Below are 16,965 nucleotides of genomic sequence, written 5' to 3'. Positions count from 1 at the left end.
TTTAATTACACGAAAGAAGTTTATAAGGAACTTTGGAAAATCGGGAGAATATAAAAATCTAAGATAAGCTTTGAAAAATCAAGATCATGTAACTAGAATAATGTAAACTAAAACGGAACACTACTTAAAAATTCCAGCTATTGCATTTAAATGAAGGAAATCAAAAATGAGCTTCGAATAATCAAGAGAATGTAACTATGAGAAGGTAAACCACAACAAAATACTGCTGAATCAATCCAACTCTTTCATTTCAACGAAATAAATCCAAAAATGAAATTTGAAAAATCAATAGAATGTAACTGAGATCATTTAAACCATAATAAAAAACTAATGAAATATTCCAACTCTTGCATTTCAACGAAAGAAATCCAGAAATGAACATTGAAAAATCAAGAGAATGTAACTGTGACAGGGTAAACCATGACAAAACTCTACTGAAATATTTCAATTCTTGCATTTCAACGAAAGAAATCCTAAATGAACTTTGAAAAATCAAGAGATTGTAACTGTGATAAGTTAAAACACAACAAAACAATACCGAAATATTCAAACTCTTGGATTTCAAGGAAAGAAATCCAAAATGAACTTTGAAAAATCAAGAGAATGTAACTTTGATAAGGTAAACCACGATAAAACACTATTGAAATATTCCAACTCTTGCATTTCACGAAAGAAATTCAAAATGAACTTTGGAAAATCAAGCGAATGTAACTGTGACATGGTAAACCACGACAAAACACTGAAATATTCTAACTCTTGCATTTCACGAAATAAATTCAAAATCAACGTTGAAAAATCAAGAGAATTTAAAAATCCAAAATGAACTTTGAAAAATCAAGACAATGTAACTGTGACAAGGTAAACCATGACAAAACACTACTGAAATATTCCAACTCTTGCATTTCAAGGAAAGAAATCCAAAATGAACTTTGAAAAATCAAGTGAATGTAACTGCGACAAGGTAAGCCATGACAAACCACTACTGAAATAATCCACCTCTTGCATTAAAGAAATCCCAAAATGAACTTTTAAAAATCAAGAGAATGTAACTGTGACAAGGTAAACCACGACAAAACACTACTGAAATATTCCAACTCTTGCATTTCAATGAAAGAAATTAACACTTAACTTTGAAAAATCAAGAGAATGTAAGTGTGACAAGGTAAACCACGATAAAACACTATTTAAATATTCCAAATCTTGCATTTCACGAAACAAATCCAAAATGAACTTTGAAAAATCAAGAGAATGTAACTGTGAGAAGGTAAACCACGACAAAACACTACTGAAATATTCAAACTCTTGCATTTCACCAAAGAAATCCAAAATTAACTTTGAAAAATCAAGAGAATGTAAAAATCCAAAATGAACTTTGAAAAATCATGAGAATGTAACTGTGACAAGGTAAAACATGACAAAACAATACTGAAACATTCCAACTCTTGCATTTCAAGGAAAGAAATCCAAAATGAACTTTGAAAAATCAAGAGAATGTAACTGTGACAAGGTAAACCATAACAAAACACTACTGAAATATTCCAACTCTTGTATTTCACGAAAGAAATTCAAAATGAACTTTGAAAAATCAAGAGAATGTAACTGTGATAAGGTGAAGCACAACAAAACACTACTGAAATATTTCAACTCTTGCATTTCAACAAAAGAAATCCAAAATGAACTTTGAAAAATCAAGAGAATGTAACTGTGACAAGGTAAACCACGAAAAAACCCTACTGAAATATTCCAACTCTTGCATCTTGCATTTCAAGGAAAGAAATCCAAAATAAACTTTGAAAAATCAAGAGAATGTAACTGTGACAAGGTAAAGCACAACAAAACACTACTGAAATATTCCAACTCTTGCATTTCAATGAAAGAAATCCAAAATGAACTTTGAAAAATGAAGAGAATGTAACTGTGACAAGGTAAACCACGACAAAACACTACTGAATTTAAGCATGTTTCATCTCATTCGAAGACATGTAAAAAAAAAAGTTGAAAAAAATATATCATGTTAGAAAAAAATCAAAAAAAATGGGGAGGGGGGGCCAAAAATTTTGAGGGAGGGGGCGCCCTTCGAGTTTGGGGATAGGGCAATGTGTACGTGAAACTGCATATTCTTGTAGGCGTGAATGTATTCTTGAATGTAGTCGTCAAACCTTTAAGGGAACATAGGGCAAGCAAATAGCATGTAGTTTCAAAACGTGTTTAATCACTTTATAGGTTTTGCATGCTTTTTGCAATGTGCACGTGAAACTGTGTGAGGGAGTACTGACTCTCTTTGAAAAGGTGTAGAGCATCCATAGAATTCAATATTAGCATTCTACTGTTATAAAATTTGCCCATTGTTTTCGGGAAGTATACAGATATTTTTCAGGGTGGGAAATTTTCTATGGGGTGAGAGGGATTTCCCACGGGGAGAATTTTCCATGAAGAGGGACGTTTCTGGGAGTGAATTTTCCAGGGGTGATATTACACGGGGGAACTTTGCCAGAAATCTATACGAACTCCATGTTGGAATTTTTCACAGGAAAACTTTGCTTTGGGAGCAGGAGGGATTCCCAGGAACAATGTTGACGGAGGAGAGTTTCCGGCATGATTTGAAAAACATCAGAAATTTAATAGAAACAAGTCTCTTTTTAAATGAAAGTAGGAAAGAATTTTCCAGGCAGAATTGTCCGCAGGAATTTTCCAAGGGGAATTTCCAGTGGAGATGATATTGTCCGGGGGATGGATTTTACCTAGGAGGTATTTTCCATGGGTGAGTTTTTTCTAGAGAGAGTTATGCATGGAGGGGGAAGTCGGATTTCCCTGCATTATTCGAAAAATGATCAGAAATTAAATTAAAAAAAGTTTTTTCAACTGAATTTAACGAGCAAAAACAAAACTTAGAACGAACAGAAATTATTCCGTACATGAAGAGGGTTGCCCCCTCCTCAATCACTCGCTCTTTAAGCCAAAGTTTGACTTGTTTCTCCCAATCCCTCAAGAGCGACTCCTGAAACACAAGGATCGCTTAATTAGAATAAGAAGCTTTCTTAAAGTACTTAAAAAAGTTTATCTTAAAGAGCAAGGTATGGAGGAAAGGGCTGTCTTCCCTCATACAGAATAATTTCAGAATAAAAACGTATCGGTTCTGTATTGTTAGGCATAGGCATATGTGTTTTCGGCCCATTTTTTTATTTTAAAAGAAAACCATTTTTGCCAAGGTGTTGTGCCAGGTGCGTAGGCCTATGCTCCTCTTTAAGTCTCAAGGTTTTTAGTCCTCTCCTCTCTTCTACCCCGGCCTTTGGGATAATAAAATAATTAGCAGTAATGCATCAATGCGGTGACAGGAATTTGTCATTTTTATAAGCTTTGAGCTTTCCGGCTGCCAAATGCTTTGGTTTGCATATCGCGTTATAAAGAAACAAAATAACGAGATCATTGAGTACTTTGATACCATAATAGAACCTATATGAACAATAATAACTGACACCAATAACCTGAATATTTTTGGAAATGTTTTTAACACCAACTTATCTTTTTCGAGTGCACCGCAAATTCTCAGAGAAGTTCTCAGAGAAGAGAAGTTGACCACAACAGACAGAAAAAAACATGCTTCATACAAAATATGTTATTCAGAAGTCAAAATTGGCCCTTTTTGTGTATTAAGCTTGCTTGGGGCTATTAATTATTATGGCTAGGAAATCTCATTACAAAATACAAAATTGAGAGTCAATTGAGCAAAACAAATTACCCAGTTGATTATAACAAAGCAAATTATTAAGTCGTTTTTTGTTTTCTTACCAGTTCGTTTGGTAAACATCTAAAATTATTTGGCTATCTACGAGTAGGTATTCGTAGCTATCCATCATATTTGCTTAAACATCACAATAGGTATTCTCTTAACTGTTTTCGTCATTTGCAGCAAGTTTTTTAGAGTGACTTACTCGCATCATTAGTAAAAATAAAAACATGTTCAAGAATGCATATGGTTCATACATTAGTCACTAGCTATGAAGTATTTTGATAGCCAGAAACTGTACTGAGGATTTTTGATGATGCAGCTAATGATATCAATTCTTTTGTAGACGAAAGTCAATGTTGATTATAGTTTCTGCTACAGGGATCTTTGCTTCCACTTTAGTTTCCTGGGGGTGAATCACTGTAGAGAGATATAAAAATTTCTCTAAAATGGAGTGAATGGAGCGTTAGAAATAGAGTGAAGGAGAAAGGATACATTGCATTTTTGTTAACACTCTCATTCTATTAAATAAAATTAGCATTTATCCTTTTAAAAATTCTGTTTGTGAAGCATCGAATCTAAAAAGTTTTGAATATTTTCTGTATTTGCCACAATTAAGTGCTATTTTGCTGCTTGATTTAAATATAGCTTTCCATCGCTCTTACTCTACTAACTTGAACAAGTCAAATGGTTTGTTAGTTCTAAACTAAGACACAAGTGCCCAATCTTTAAAGCTGAGGGGCCTCCCACTTCCTACAACCCGGTGTACATCAGGGAACGCCAATTGTGTCACACAGTTCCGCCACGCTTGACACAATCCAAAAAACGCTTGGCAATCTTCCCAAAACACTTGGCATACTTTCGCCATACTTGGCACTTGCAATCTGGTGTACATAGTTTCTGCAAGTGGGAACCCATCGTTTAAAACATTAATCATTGTATTCTACAGAAGACATAGCTCCTATTTTTGCCTTTTTTTGCTTAAAATGATTTCATTTTTTAAACTTTTTATCATCAATCTCTCATTTCAGAAGAGCAATTGCTCTTGATGGAACTTGTACTGGAGAACATGGAATTGGTCTGGGTAAAAAAGGATTCCTTGAAATGGAACTGGGACCTGAGGCGGTGATGACGATGCGCGACCTGAAACAGGCACTGGATCCAAAAGGCTTAATGAATCCTGGGAAAGTCATTGACATATGAATTATTAATGAGTCAAGGAAAGATTTGCTTCGTTGCTGCCACATAGCGTTTAGATAGATTTTTGAGATTTGGTATTGGTATTTAGTGGTGCTCTTAAAAATACTGTACTGATATTATTAAATGGGTTATTATTGGATATCTTCATTAATTATATAGGTGCACATGGCAAAGCTTTTCTTCCTGTGCAGAGGAAAAAAAATCATTTTTTTCGGATTTTAATTCTGTATTTTTTCCTTTTAGTTGCTGCTCTTTGTATTTCCTTAGCCAAAATAACATGTTTTTCACACGAGGTTACTATTACACAAATTCTGAATATATTGATGTAGTTTAAAATACAGCTCTGACTATGATTGGTTCGTTCCATATCATGTACTCAGTTAACAAACGCTGCAATCATCTCCCAATTTGATACTTGAATTATACATTAAAAATTTTTGAATTAAAAATTCAAAATTAAAATTAAAAGTTAATTTAAAATTAATTAAATTAACAATTAAAAATTACTTGCAATTTGATTCCCTTGAATTAAAAATTAACAATATATTGATCGCAAGCCATCTTGGACTACGGTTTCCTTTCGTCAACATTTTCCTGATGTCAATCTACCGCGGGTTGACTACTTAACTGCATTTTTCATTATTAAAAATTACTTTAGTGTATATGCGTAGAGCAAACCTTGAGATATCTGTATAAGTTTGGTTATTAATGTGAAAAGCATGATCTATGACATATTTCTGACTCCAAGGAAATCTTGCATGTGACTTATCTTGTTATCTTGCTTATGTCTTGGCTTATGTTCACTGAGACAGCTAAAACCGATATATCCCTAACAATATAAATTCTTAGGGATATATAACACTGAGAAAAAAGATGATTGAGAAAGTCCAAACAAATTTTTTTCTTTTTTTACTTTTACACCCGCCTTTTATAAAGCGTAAAACGCTTGTTTTCAATTTTTGTTAATGTTTTATTCGAAATTCTACATAATTCTTAAATACTTCATAAATTATCATATAGCCTCAGGTATAATACTGAGGTATGCAAACATTTGAACTATCACGTGAATCATGAGGATTTACAGATTACCCCTAACGAAGAATTCTAAAAAAAAAAAATACTAAATTCTTAGCGAAAACTCACTGATGCACGAAGAAAATCTTGTACTAGTCTCACAAGCTAGAAGTCTCACAGTCCAAAAAAAATTAATTCTTTGTGAAAATTCTGATTTGTGATGATTCTTTGTGAAAATTCTGAAATGTGAAGATTGTGATGTCTCACAATCAAGTAGATTTAGCTATTCATTATCATTTCTAACTCATTTTCGTTCTGTTCTCGCTCCTTAGAAGACCAATTGGAGCACTTTGACACACTTTCAGTGGTTCACTTATCATGGAGAATTTGCATATCCAAATACTTCAATTTCACCATCATAAGTGCATTTCTTTTATTATTTTTTTTTGGGGGGGGGATTTCTCCTAACCAAGTTAAGGGATAACCAAAAGAGGGCTTAGAAAAATATAACTCAATTATATTGAACAAAGTGTCAGTACAACACAAACTTGAACTCTTAACTAACTCACTTGAACGTCGACTTACACGGACTTTTTTTTAGCTATGACTAACTATGAAACATATAAACATACAAGATAAAGTCGTCTCTCTCGTGGGCGAATTATAACGCCACTCAATCAGAATAGTTATTTATCAATGACCGTCTGAAACTCAATTTAACAGTGTTCAAAGTGTAAAATCAATGAAGAAACCTTGAATCAGTTACTATGATGACTCATACAGAAATATTAACGCTGTAAGCCAATGTTGTTTTCTTGGTCATATTTAAGCTTGAAAAGTCAATATCTTTAAAGCACAGATGACAGCAGTTTATATATAGGAGAAACATGACATTTATCGTATAATTAGGGCCGGGGGGCTAACACCTCTCTCTCCCTCCTAAGGTAAATGGCCGCCACAACACCCCAGTGGTCAGCATTTCCATGGACAAAAAAAAACACCAACTTCAAAATTTTCAATAATCTTCTGGCCACTGCAGCTAAAGAACTTTTTGGCTACAGGTTCTATTGCCGTCCAACATGTCTGTAATGTAGAACAACTGTGATAATTTTCTGTATAGCCATGGTAATAAAGTTTGGGATTTTGAAGCAGGGAATCCAGGAAAAATAGTGGAAAACATTCGTGCTAATACAATTACGTAATTCTCAGGCTTCACCTGAGGGGAAAACCATCTACCAACAAACCCACTGGTATATGGGACGATACATGGCGTGAAGAGGGATTGACTCAACTAGCTTCTTAACCTCCAATGGTGGAAACAGATCCTTATCTAAATCAGCACAAAACTTGTCAAATGGCTTCGTTTGAAATTACTCGTGGTAAAAATATAAAGTGTCGTGGGGATGATTTGAGCATAGAGGAATGAGTTATAAATCGCAAGGAAACATGAAGTAATAAGTTCTGGGTCCCATCCCCTGTGAAAGTTTTGCAGGGACTCAATTCCAACCCCAACATAGGGTAGGAATAGGGTATGAGGAAACAGGTTAAAGGTTAGGTTGGAATAAGTAATGACTGATAAATGGAGAGAGATTCTCAGGGACCATAGTTTGCAAAGGCTTTGCCTCGGTATTATAATCACAACTGTCCCAACAGTAATGGGTTGAGGAAACTGACTATATTATTTCTGACCTCCTGAAGGTACTCCTACTCAAGGGACTCCATCCCAGGATTTCCCGATGCACTAGACCTTCAATACCACCAGAATTTTCCAAAATCCGTTGTAGTCTATTTTATTTCTGTTTTTTTGCAAAGAGGATAAAGACTTCCACCTCTCCCTTAATTTCTTCTGTCTTCCCGCAGTTTGGATCTTGGGCATTCAGTTTGAGCTTCTACGGAATGAGGAGAGGGGTGTTGACCTTAACCAAGAGACATTGCCTGCATCCAGGTTGCCAGAATGTTATTTTTTCCATACTATAACTAGCAAACGTTCACGTCAAAGTCCCAAAAAAGGAGTTTGGAGAGTCTGAAATTAAAAAGAATCTGTGTGATATTTCTGATATATATTCATTCTCCTATTCCAATTTCTTTTTTATGTAATATTTTGAAAGTTCTCCCAGGAAGAATTCTTTGTGTATACCATCTTCAATTGCTCTTGAATCTAAATTTTAGTTTGAAAACAGTTCTAAACTTTGATTTCAAATCGAAAGGAATTTATACAATAATTAAATTGTACTTAATCAAAGCCTATACTTAGATGACTTTATACAACTTAGAAATTTGATTTAGAATTAGACATTTTTAAACTTAGGCCAAAGACCAGAAAAACTGGAAAAATATTCATTATATTAACCAATAATAAAAAAAAATTGGCAATCGAAAACGAACAGAAATTAATTAAAGAAAAACCTCCCAAAAAGAAGTTTGTGAGAGAAAATTAAAGAGCTATTTTAAACTTGGAAAAGACCAGCAGAAATAAAGTCCTATTCTAATTCTAACCAAAAATGACTAGAAACTATTATCAAAGAATAAATGAAACCCAAAACAAACAGAAAATAAAATAAATTATCATATTATGATCAGACCAGAGCCATATTAAACTTAAGACCAGCAGAAATAAAGTCCTATAATAGTTCAAACTCAAAACGACCAGAAATAACTATCGAAGAATAAATGAAACCCGAAACGAACAAAACTAAAACAAATCATTATATCATGAAAAGAGAGGATCAAGATAATAAAGGGTGATAAGAGACACTGAAATAAACTATTTTCATAAGAGATACTGATAACGATGAATAAATAAATGTTAAACGATTAAAAATGAAATAGAATGCTCGGTTAAACTAAAAAAAAAAAATACTGCAAACAGGAGCTAGGTTGCTGCCCCCTTCCCCCTCCTAGCCGTAAAAGTTTCAAAGCATATTGCACCATTTGTACTTTACTGAAAAAAATGTATTGTTAACACTGTTTCTGAACGTAAAAGTTTGAAGTATATTGTACCATTTGTGCTTTACTGAAAAAAAAAACTATTATTAATATTGTTGTTTACAAAATTACAAAATGAAGAAAAATAATAAATAACTAAAATCTTGAATTAAGGAGATTTCCAGGAATTAATACCATTATATATTAAGAATTCAGTTTATTTTCATTATTTTTTTCCACTCATTTTTGCTTTTCATCTCGCTTTATCTTTTTTTTTTTTTTTTTTGATGTTTTGACGAATTAAAGCACATCGTTCAAAATATATACAGTTTTCAATAAAACGCAAATGACGCAATAGGCCTTAGAACTTTAATGTTTAGGGGAAGGGAAAGGGGGTTGCAGCCAAACTCCTGTTTGTATTAATTTTTGGACGCTTTTAGTTTGACTCGAGCATCCAAATTAGTTTGCACTCGTGTTAGAATTTATTTATTCATCTGTATCAGTATTTGTTCTGATCGTTTACGTATTTCAATGTCTGCTATGATCATTCATTATCATGATCTGTTCTGTTCATGACCGTTTTGGCCGAATACATGGGTTTCGGCCAAAATGATCCTGTGTCTACCTTATTTTTACTCTACGCACGATGCTGGAGGAATCTAATGAATGGAGACAATGCTTGTGCATACTCTTCGTTGACTTCGAGAAAGTGTTTGATTCAGTGGATCGTCAAACCCTGTGAAGAGTCTTATGATGGCTTCAGCGACGTAGGAGATCAAAAGTCGCCCAGAATTTCATCCATATGAGTTCATCGAAATTTTGACTGAATATCAAAATGTTGTCCAAAATTTAATTACAATCCAACGTTTTAATTTTTAACTGGAAAAACTGAAAAGAGTAGGATGCTACCAATAAATTTATAATTATTAATATATAATACTAGGAAATTGAGGAACTATGGAGCCAACACCCTTTATAATATCTTGGTTAGGCCTGGGATACTTGAAAAACGATCCGAAGTTAAATTAAAATAAAACAGTTTTTTTTTTCTCAAATGAAAGTAAGGAGCAAAAGTAAAACTTCAAGATGAATATAAATAATTCCATATATACGGGGTGCTTCTCCGTGCTCAACTCCTCGCTCTTTAAGGTAAAATTTGACTTTTTGTTCCAGTTGCTTAAGAACAACTGCATAAACAAATATAGAGCTAGGAAAATATATTTAGGCCATCTTTTATTAAAACAAAAATAGGTAGCGCTGTACAACTAAATATAGAGAAAGGTATCAGAATCTGATGCTTTTAAAATCAAATCATAAATTTTCAAAGACGACTGTCTATAGGATAAACAAGATTAATAAGCTTTTCTTTATCAGGGGCAGAACTATAGCAAAAGCTTGGGGGAGGCCCAACGTGACAAGGACGCTAATGAGCAATTTTTTTTTGGGGGGGGGGGGAATGTTACAAAGGTACCAATAATTGATTAAATTGAGAAATTTATTCTAAAAAAAAGAGTAAAAAAAAGAAAAATACAGGATAAGAGGGTACCGTAAAAAATCTTTCGGGGTGGGGTCCCACCGACCCCTGAATCTGCCTGTGTTCTTCATTATTTATAAACGTACAAAAAAGGAAGTAGCCTAGAGTAAACAAAAAAAAGAAACAAACTGAAAAACGTAAAGAAAAAACCAACTTATATGCAACTCAGAATACAGAATTAATCCAAACAACATCCATGCCACTCAGCAAAAAAGAAACAAACGATTTGATTCTATTATCAGTCAACTACATCACCATTTACATAATTCATCACCAGGGCCGAATCCAGGTGGGGGTAGAGAGTTACCCGTTTTTAACACCCCCACCACCCAAAAAAAAAATGTACAACTCGTCTAAAAGTAACAAAAATACATGCAAACAAGTTTACTTTGTGTTTTGGAAAAAAAAAATGTTGTGGAAAAAGAAATACAATATGGACAACGTGGAAACTGATATCTAGAATTAATTGATTTAGGTCATTTACAAACAATAACGAAATTCAAAGGACCAAGATCTGATCCTTGTGAAACTCCAAATAAAGTATTACCTGTATCTCATGAATTGTCATTCCGGATTATACTAACTGTCAGACGAAAGGCTTTTTAAAAACTGAAGAGCATTTCTGTTTATTCCATATACGAGAAGTTCAGATAGAGGAAAATCACTACCTACTTTGTATTCAATGTCCAACCAACTATTAATTGCAGCAGTCAGATAGTTCATTACTTGCTCTGGTGCCCTTTTCTTCCTAAAAACCAAATTGAGTATCACTTACTAGAGCATGATTTTCTGTTAGTTCATACATCCTAAAACAAATACATTTCTCTGCTATACCGTGCAATACTAACAAGGGTTTTTAGCTTTCACCGTAATTATTAACACTACTTTAAATACTGATGTTACTTTCGTGACTTCAAACTTCCAGGAAAAGACCCTTAATAGAAGCAATGGTTAATTAGAGAACTCAACAGAATAGGAATTGCGGGGATTATTTCTTTAAGAAGTTTTATATTTGTATGGCCAGATACTGCTGAATACTATAATTCCTATAGTGTTCATACAATACATTCATACAATAATACAAACTCTTAGGCTAGTATGCAAACATGTTTTAAGACTGGGGTTGTCCCGCCCATGGAAGATTAATTTGCAACCTTAAATCTTAAATCAGATCAGCGAGGAAAAAGATGTGAAATGTTCGTGCTAGGAACTAATTTGATAACATTTTATTCAAAAGTGAGGCTTCCTTAATCTAATCCATTCTTAAAATTTTCACACTGTTTCGAGGAAAACATGCTTGGTCAATTTTGGATTAAATTATAGTGTTAAATTATATGTGTAAATTTTAGTGTTATATTATTATATAGTATAAATTATAGTAATTATGGTATTAATTATAGTAAATTTTAGTATTCAGCAGTAGATTAGATTTGATTAAGTTTGAACCCAATTTTGGGGTCTCTTAGATTTGATTGGCCCAGTGCATATTACCAACAACTATCTAGCTGATCCGAGAAAGAACAAAGTTTGACCCATTCTGGACATCTTGAATCAATACAACAATTTTTATCGTAGCTTTTGCCTTTACTCTTCCTACAGGCCCTGTAAGTCTAAGTGAATTTGAGAAAACAAAATTTGTTTGGTCTGTTTCAGGTGTCACATATCAATGCCTTTCTTCCAATTTTTTTTTTGTCGAGGTCTCCCCGGCCCTGTTTAAGCACCTTGCAGGTTAGAAGTATCACAAGCAAACAAGGCCCGTTTTAAGGACCAATTTTTGTATCTGCTGATTTTTTTTTGGATTAGAAACATTTAGTCATGTGATTTGGCTGAACAAATATGTTAACGTGTCAAACCTGGTAGGGAAAAAAAATTCTTGTGAAAGAAATTTTGAAGTTTATACTTAGCATAAGGGAAGAATCTTCACCCAAAAGTTTATGGATACAGGTTTTAGTGTTTTAAGAAAAAATTATCGGTCCTTTTCCGGACGAACCCATATATAGGAGACAACACTATCTTCTTACTCTTATCCCTTTCTCGATAGTAAATATTTGAAGTCTGCCTTCCCAGGACACTCTCTAGTAGTTTTGATACGATCTTTGAGTGGTTCACAAGGTACTATAGATATGCAATTTTGATGGCTTTGGTGAATAAACTATCTTTATACTCGCCTCACTGCTTCACCTTGAATAGATCTAAAGTTCCAGGGGAGCTAATACTGCTACAACTTTTAAGTAGATTTGGGACACATATTATTTATCCCCATATTCCCTCCCACTAAATTCAAAGGTTGGAGTCCATTTGCCTCTTTTCCCCCAGCCCGCTGATAATTTCAGTTCGGTCCCTACAAGTCAGTCATACGATGTTATAAAAATGGCGTTTTGATAAGCTGGTTTGTTTCGACTAATCTTTTCCCCTCTTCCAGGTGAAAATTCAAATTCCACGTGGCCCCCAAATATCCCCAGAAAACTTTTTCTCCATACATCAGACTGTTAGCGAAATAATAGAGACTAGATACGTCATTCTTACTGCCTGGATAAACATGGTTTCTTTCGTGATATTAATTTAAAAAAAAAACAAAGTTACTCCGAGCAAAGTAAAGAGCGAAGCTGAAACTTAAAAGGGACAAAATTATGTTTTCCTATGTTTCTAGGATTATAGAAAACTAGCGCTTTACTGAAAACACAAAAGCCAAGTATAAGAAACAGGAATAATGATTTGGGAGTCAAAAGTGAGTATGTAGCCTGACAAGAATAAACTAACCGATAAAGCTGTTTATAGTATTACACCAGTTGTGACATAAGTAACTTTCAGTATGCATTTTATAATCTTACAAAACATAAGGGTAAAATTAAATATTTTTTTAATACCCACAAAGTCATTGAACAGCATACAAAAATATATTTGATTGATTTATCAGGTAGCGTTTTGGTCTCGCTAGCTATAATACCAATAATGAGTAGACTCCTATACTGTACCAAAACTCCTATATTATTTTTGTGTTTTCAATAAAGCACTAGTTTTCTATAATCTTAGAAACATAGGGAAACACAATTAGTTGTTTTATTTGTACTAGTTTTATTGATATATATTAGATAGGTTGTAAAGTAATAATTTTTGTTCGTTTTAAGTTTCAACCTCGCTCTTTACTTCCCTCGGAAAAACTTTGCTTTTTTGAATTAATCTTTCCTCATTTTTGATTAAAATTTAATGTAGATTTTTATATTTAATGTAGATTTAATGTAGATCAACGTCGCCTTGATCTTTAATTTATACGGAATAATTTCTGTTCGTTTTAATTTTTAATGTCACTCCTTAGTTTCAGTTGAAAACTTATTTTTTAATATAATTTCTAATAATCACCAATCTAGGGGAGATAAGACACCTCTAGAAAATACTGCAGACAGCCTAGACAGCTACGAAAAACTTTCAGTTTAGAACAAAAGGATTATTATCCATACTTTACAAAACAATACATGTTTTTTTAGGTACATTTGTTTTTCGATGAACAAAAAGCTGTCTTAATACTCGGTTGACTTTGCCTGAAAAAGCCATAATGAAGACAGGGCTTTATAAATCGCCTACTGACTAGCAGAAACTAGAAGGCTACTGTAACATAAGAGAGCTGTTTATGGGCACATTTAAAAGCTTATTTTTATGTCTAATCACATTTTTATAAATTTGACTGGATAGCACATTCCCATTAAGTGTACTTTCGGTTGTTTCTCCCATTTCTTTTTCAAATGAAAAAAAATGCCTTTTCCAATGAAATAACCACAAATTTTTTTTTTGAAAACCCAGGCAGGAGCAAAAACTATGGAGACAAGGGCGTCCCTTCCCCTCAATTACCTCAATAGAACTAGAACACAGGCTTCGTCGGAGAGTAAAGTTTGAAGGTTCAATTCAAAACTGTTGATCGTTCAAGCTTGATTTTTGGTAGATTTTTATTTGAAAAGTTTTTAGTTTTAGTTAATTTGTTTTCGCAATAATATTTTACTTTTAAAGATGAGTAGGCGATTTATGAAACTTATTAAGAAGGTTTGGAAGGGTAGCATACATGATGGGTTCTTATAAACCTCCAGTTAAGGGCTATGGACCATAATTATTGCAGTGATACGGTTTTATGCTTCCACACTATACCACTTAAGAAGTGGCACCAAAAGTGTCGTTTTTAGTGCTATATGACATTTATGGATGGTAAGATTGATATAAAGCGCGTAGATAGGATTAGTAGATTGAAAATGAGCCTTCCCGGGATATTCATTAAAAATGAGTGCATCACATTTGCAAAAATAGTGGATCATCTGAAAAGTAATCAGAGGCAACGCTGTAGCGTTGCCTATAGTAAAGGCCATACGGCTCCAATGTTTTATTATTATTATTATTAATTTTTTTTTCCCAGAGGCACTTCATACGGAAGGGGTCGTCGTAGAAACTTCAAAGGGGGCTCATTCGATTGGAAATCGAGAGTTCTAGTGCCCTTTTTAATAGTCGAAAATAATTGGAGGGCAACAAGCCCCCCCCCCCCCCGCCCACCATTCCCGCAAACACATCCAATCAAAATTTTGAGATACCCATTTTGTTCAGCGTAGTTGATTTCCAAATAGAAAATATATTTTTGAGGAAAACACTCCCTCACAACCCTCAGGGCAAGGGTTTTAAGTTATGCCCTGGGGGCATATAAATTTTTTATAGAAGGCGTTGTCGTAAAAACTTAAAAAAATGCTCATTCGATTAGAAATTTTGAGATAGCCATTTTGTTCAGCGTAGTTGATTTCCAGATAGAAAATATATTTTTGAGGAGGACACTCCCCCACAACCCTCAGGGCAAGGGTTTTAAGTTATGGCCTAGGGGCATATAAGGTTTTTATAGAAGGCGTTGTCGTAGAAACTTCAAAACAGGCTCATTCGATTAGAAATTGAAGGGCTAGTGCCCTTTTTAATAGTCGAAAGTGATTGGAGTGCAACTAGCCCCCCCCCCCCCCCACGCCCGTCGTTTCCCCAAACACATCCAATCAAAATTTTGAGATAGCCATTTTGTTCAGCGTAGTTGATTTCCAGATAGAAAATGTATTTTTGAGGATGACACTCCCACGCAACCTTTGGGGCAAGGGTTTTAATTTATGCCCTAGGGGCGTATAAGTTTTTTATAGACGGAGTTGTCATAGAAACTTCAAAAAAGGCTCATTCGATTGGAAATTAAAGGGCTAGTGCCCTTTTTAATAGTCGAAAGTGATTGGAGTGCAACTAGCCCCCCCCCCCCACGCCCATCATTCACCCAAACACATCCAATACAAACTTTCAGATATCCATTTTGTTCAGCGTAGTTCATTTTCACCTAGAAAATAAGCTTTTGAGGAGGACTATCCCCCACAACCCTCAGGGCAAGGGTTTTAAGTTATGGCCTGGGGGTATATAAGGTTTTTATAGATAGCGTTGTCGTAGAAACTTCAAAAAAGGCTAATTCGATTAGAAATTTATAGGGCTAGTGCCCTTTTTAATAGTCGAAAGTGATTGGAGGGCAACTAGCCCCCCCCCCCACCTTACGCCCATCCTTCCCCCAAACACATCCAATCAAAATTTTGAGATAGCCATTTTGTTCAGCGTAGTTGATTTCCACATAGAAAATATATTTTTGAGGAGGACACTAACCCACAACCCTCAGGGCAAGAGTTTGAAGTTATGCCCTGGGGGCATATAAGGTTTTTATAGAAGGCGTTGTCGTAGATACTTCAAAAAATGCTCATTCGATTGAAAATTCAAAGGGCTAGTACCCTTTTTAATAGTCGAAAGTGATTGGAGGGCAACTAGCCCCCCCCCCCGCCCGGCATTCCCCCAAACACATCCAATCAAAATTTGGAGATAGCCATTTTGTTCAGCGGAGTTGATTTCCAGATAGAAAATATGTTTTTGAGGGGGACAATCCCGTACAACCCTCAGGGCAAGGGTTTTAAGTTATGCCCTGGGGGCATATAAGTTTTTTGTAGAAAGCGTTGTCGTAGAAACTTCAAAAAAGGCTAATTCGATTGGAAATTCAAAGGGCCAGTGCCCTTTTTAATAGTCGAAAGTGATTGGAGGGCAACAGCCCTCCAATATATATATATATATATATATATATATATATATATATATATCGGCGCGTACAAACATCTCCTCTCATTTGATCTGCCATCAACGGTCCAATTACCCTGGAACACGTATTTTGGCAGAAACTTTCTCAAAATGCCTTTGAAACCAACTTGAGACTTCGAAACCTATTTTTAATTCCTAAAAACGTCTAATAATAACATTGCACTACTAATTACCGATTTTTATGTATATATTTGAATATATTAATTTAAAATTAGTTTCTTCAAAATTAGTGTTCCAACGTTGAAGCCAAGTTTCGCGTTCAAGAGAGATCTGACTTGTCTACCCGTGAATAGATCTAATGTCGCTTATGTTTATACCGGTTTATACATTCTCTGGAACAATCGCACTTCGGTCTGGGTTTTTACAATGGGTAAGATAGGGAAAGATCATACTGCTATTATGTATACTGTGATTTTCACATAGAAAATATATTTTT

At 34.4% G+C, this 16,965-nt stretch overlaps 1 protein-coding gene across 1 annotated transcript in view; it reads right to left on the bottom strand.

Moving 5' to 3' along the window:
* Nucleotides 1-4,749: 4,749 nt before the first annotated feature.
* LOC148946209 (D-lactate dehydrogenase, mitochondrial-like) overlaps nt 4,750-16,965 on the bottom strand; it is a 531,845-nt gene continuing 519,629 nt past the window's right edge. The window contains exon 9 of the mRNA XM_089097633.1: nt 4,750-4,774. Within this exon, the coding sequence (XP_088953759.1) occupies nt 4,750-4,774 (25 nt within the window). The remainder of the gene's footprint in view (nt 4,775-16,965) is intronic.

The sequence above is a fragment of the Artemia sp. Qi Xiang Cuo genome, chromosome 12, assembly GCF_049724085.1.
Source record: "Artemia sp. Qi Xiang Cuo chromosome 12, ASM4972408v1, whole genome shotgun sequence".
Taxonomy (NCBI): domain Eukaryota; kingdom Metazoa; phylum Arthropoda; class Branchiopoda; order Anostraca; family Artemiidae; genus Artemia; species Artemia sp. Qi Xiang Cuo.
Note: the sequence above shows the minus strand (reverse complement) of the source record. Positions and strands in the feature narration are given on the sequence as shown.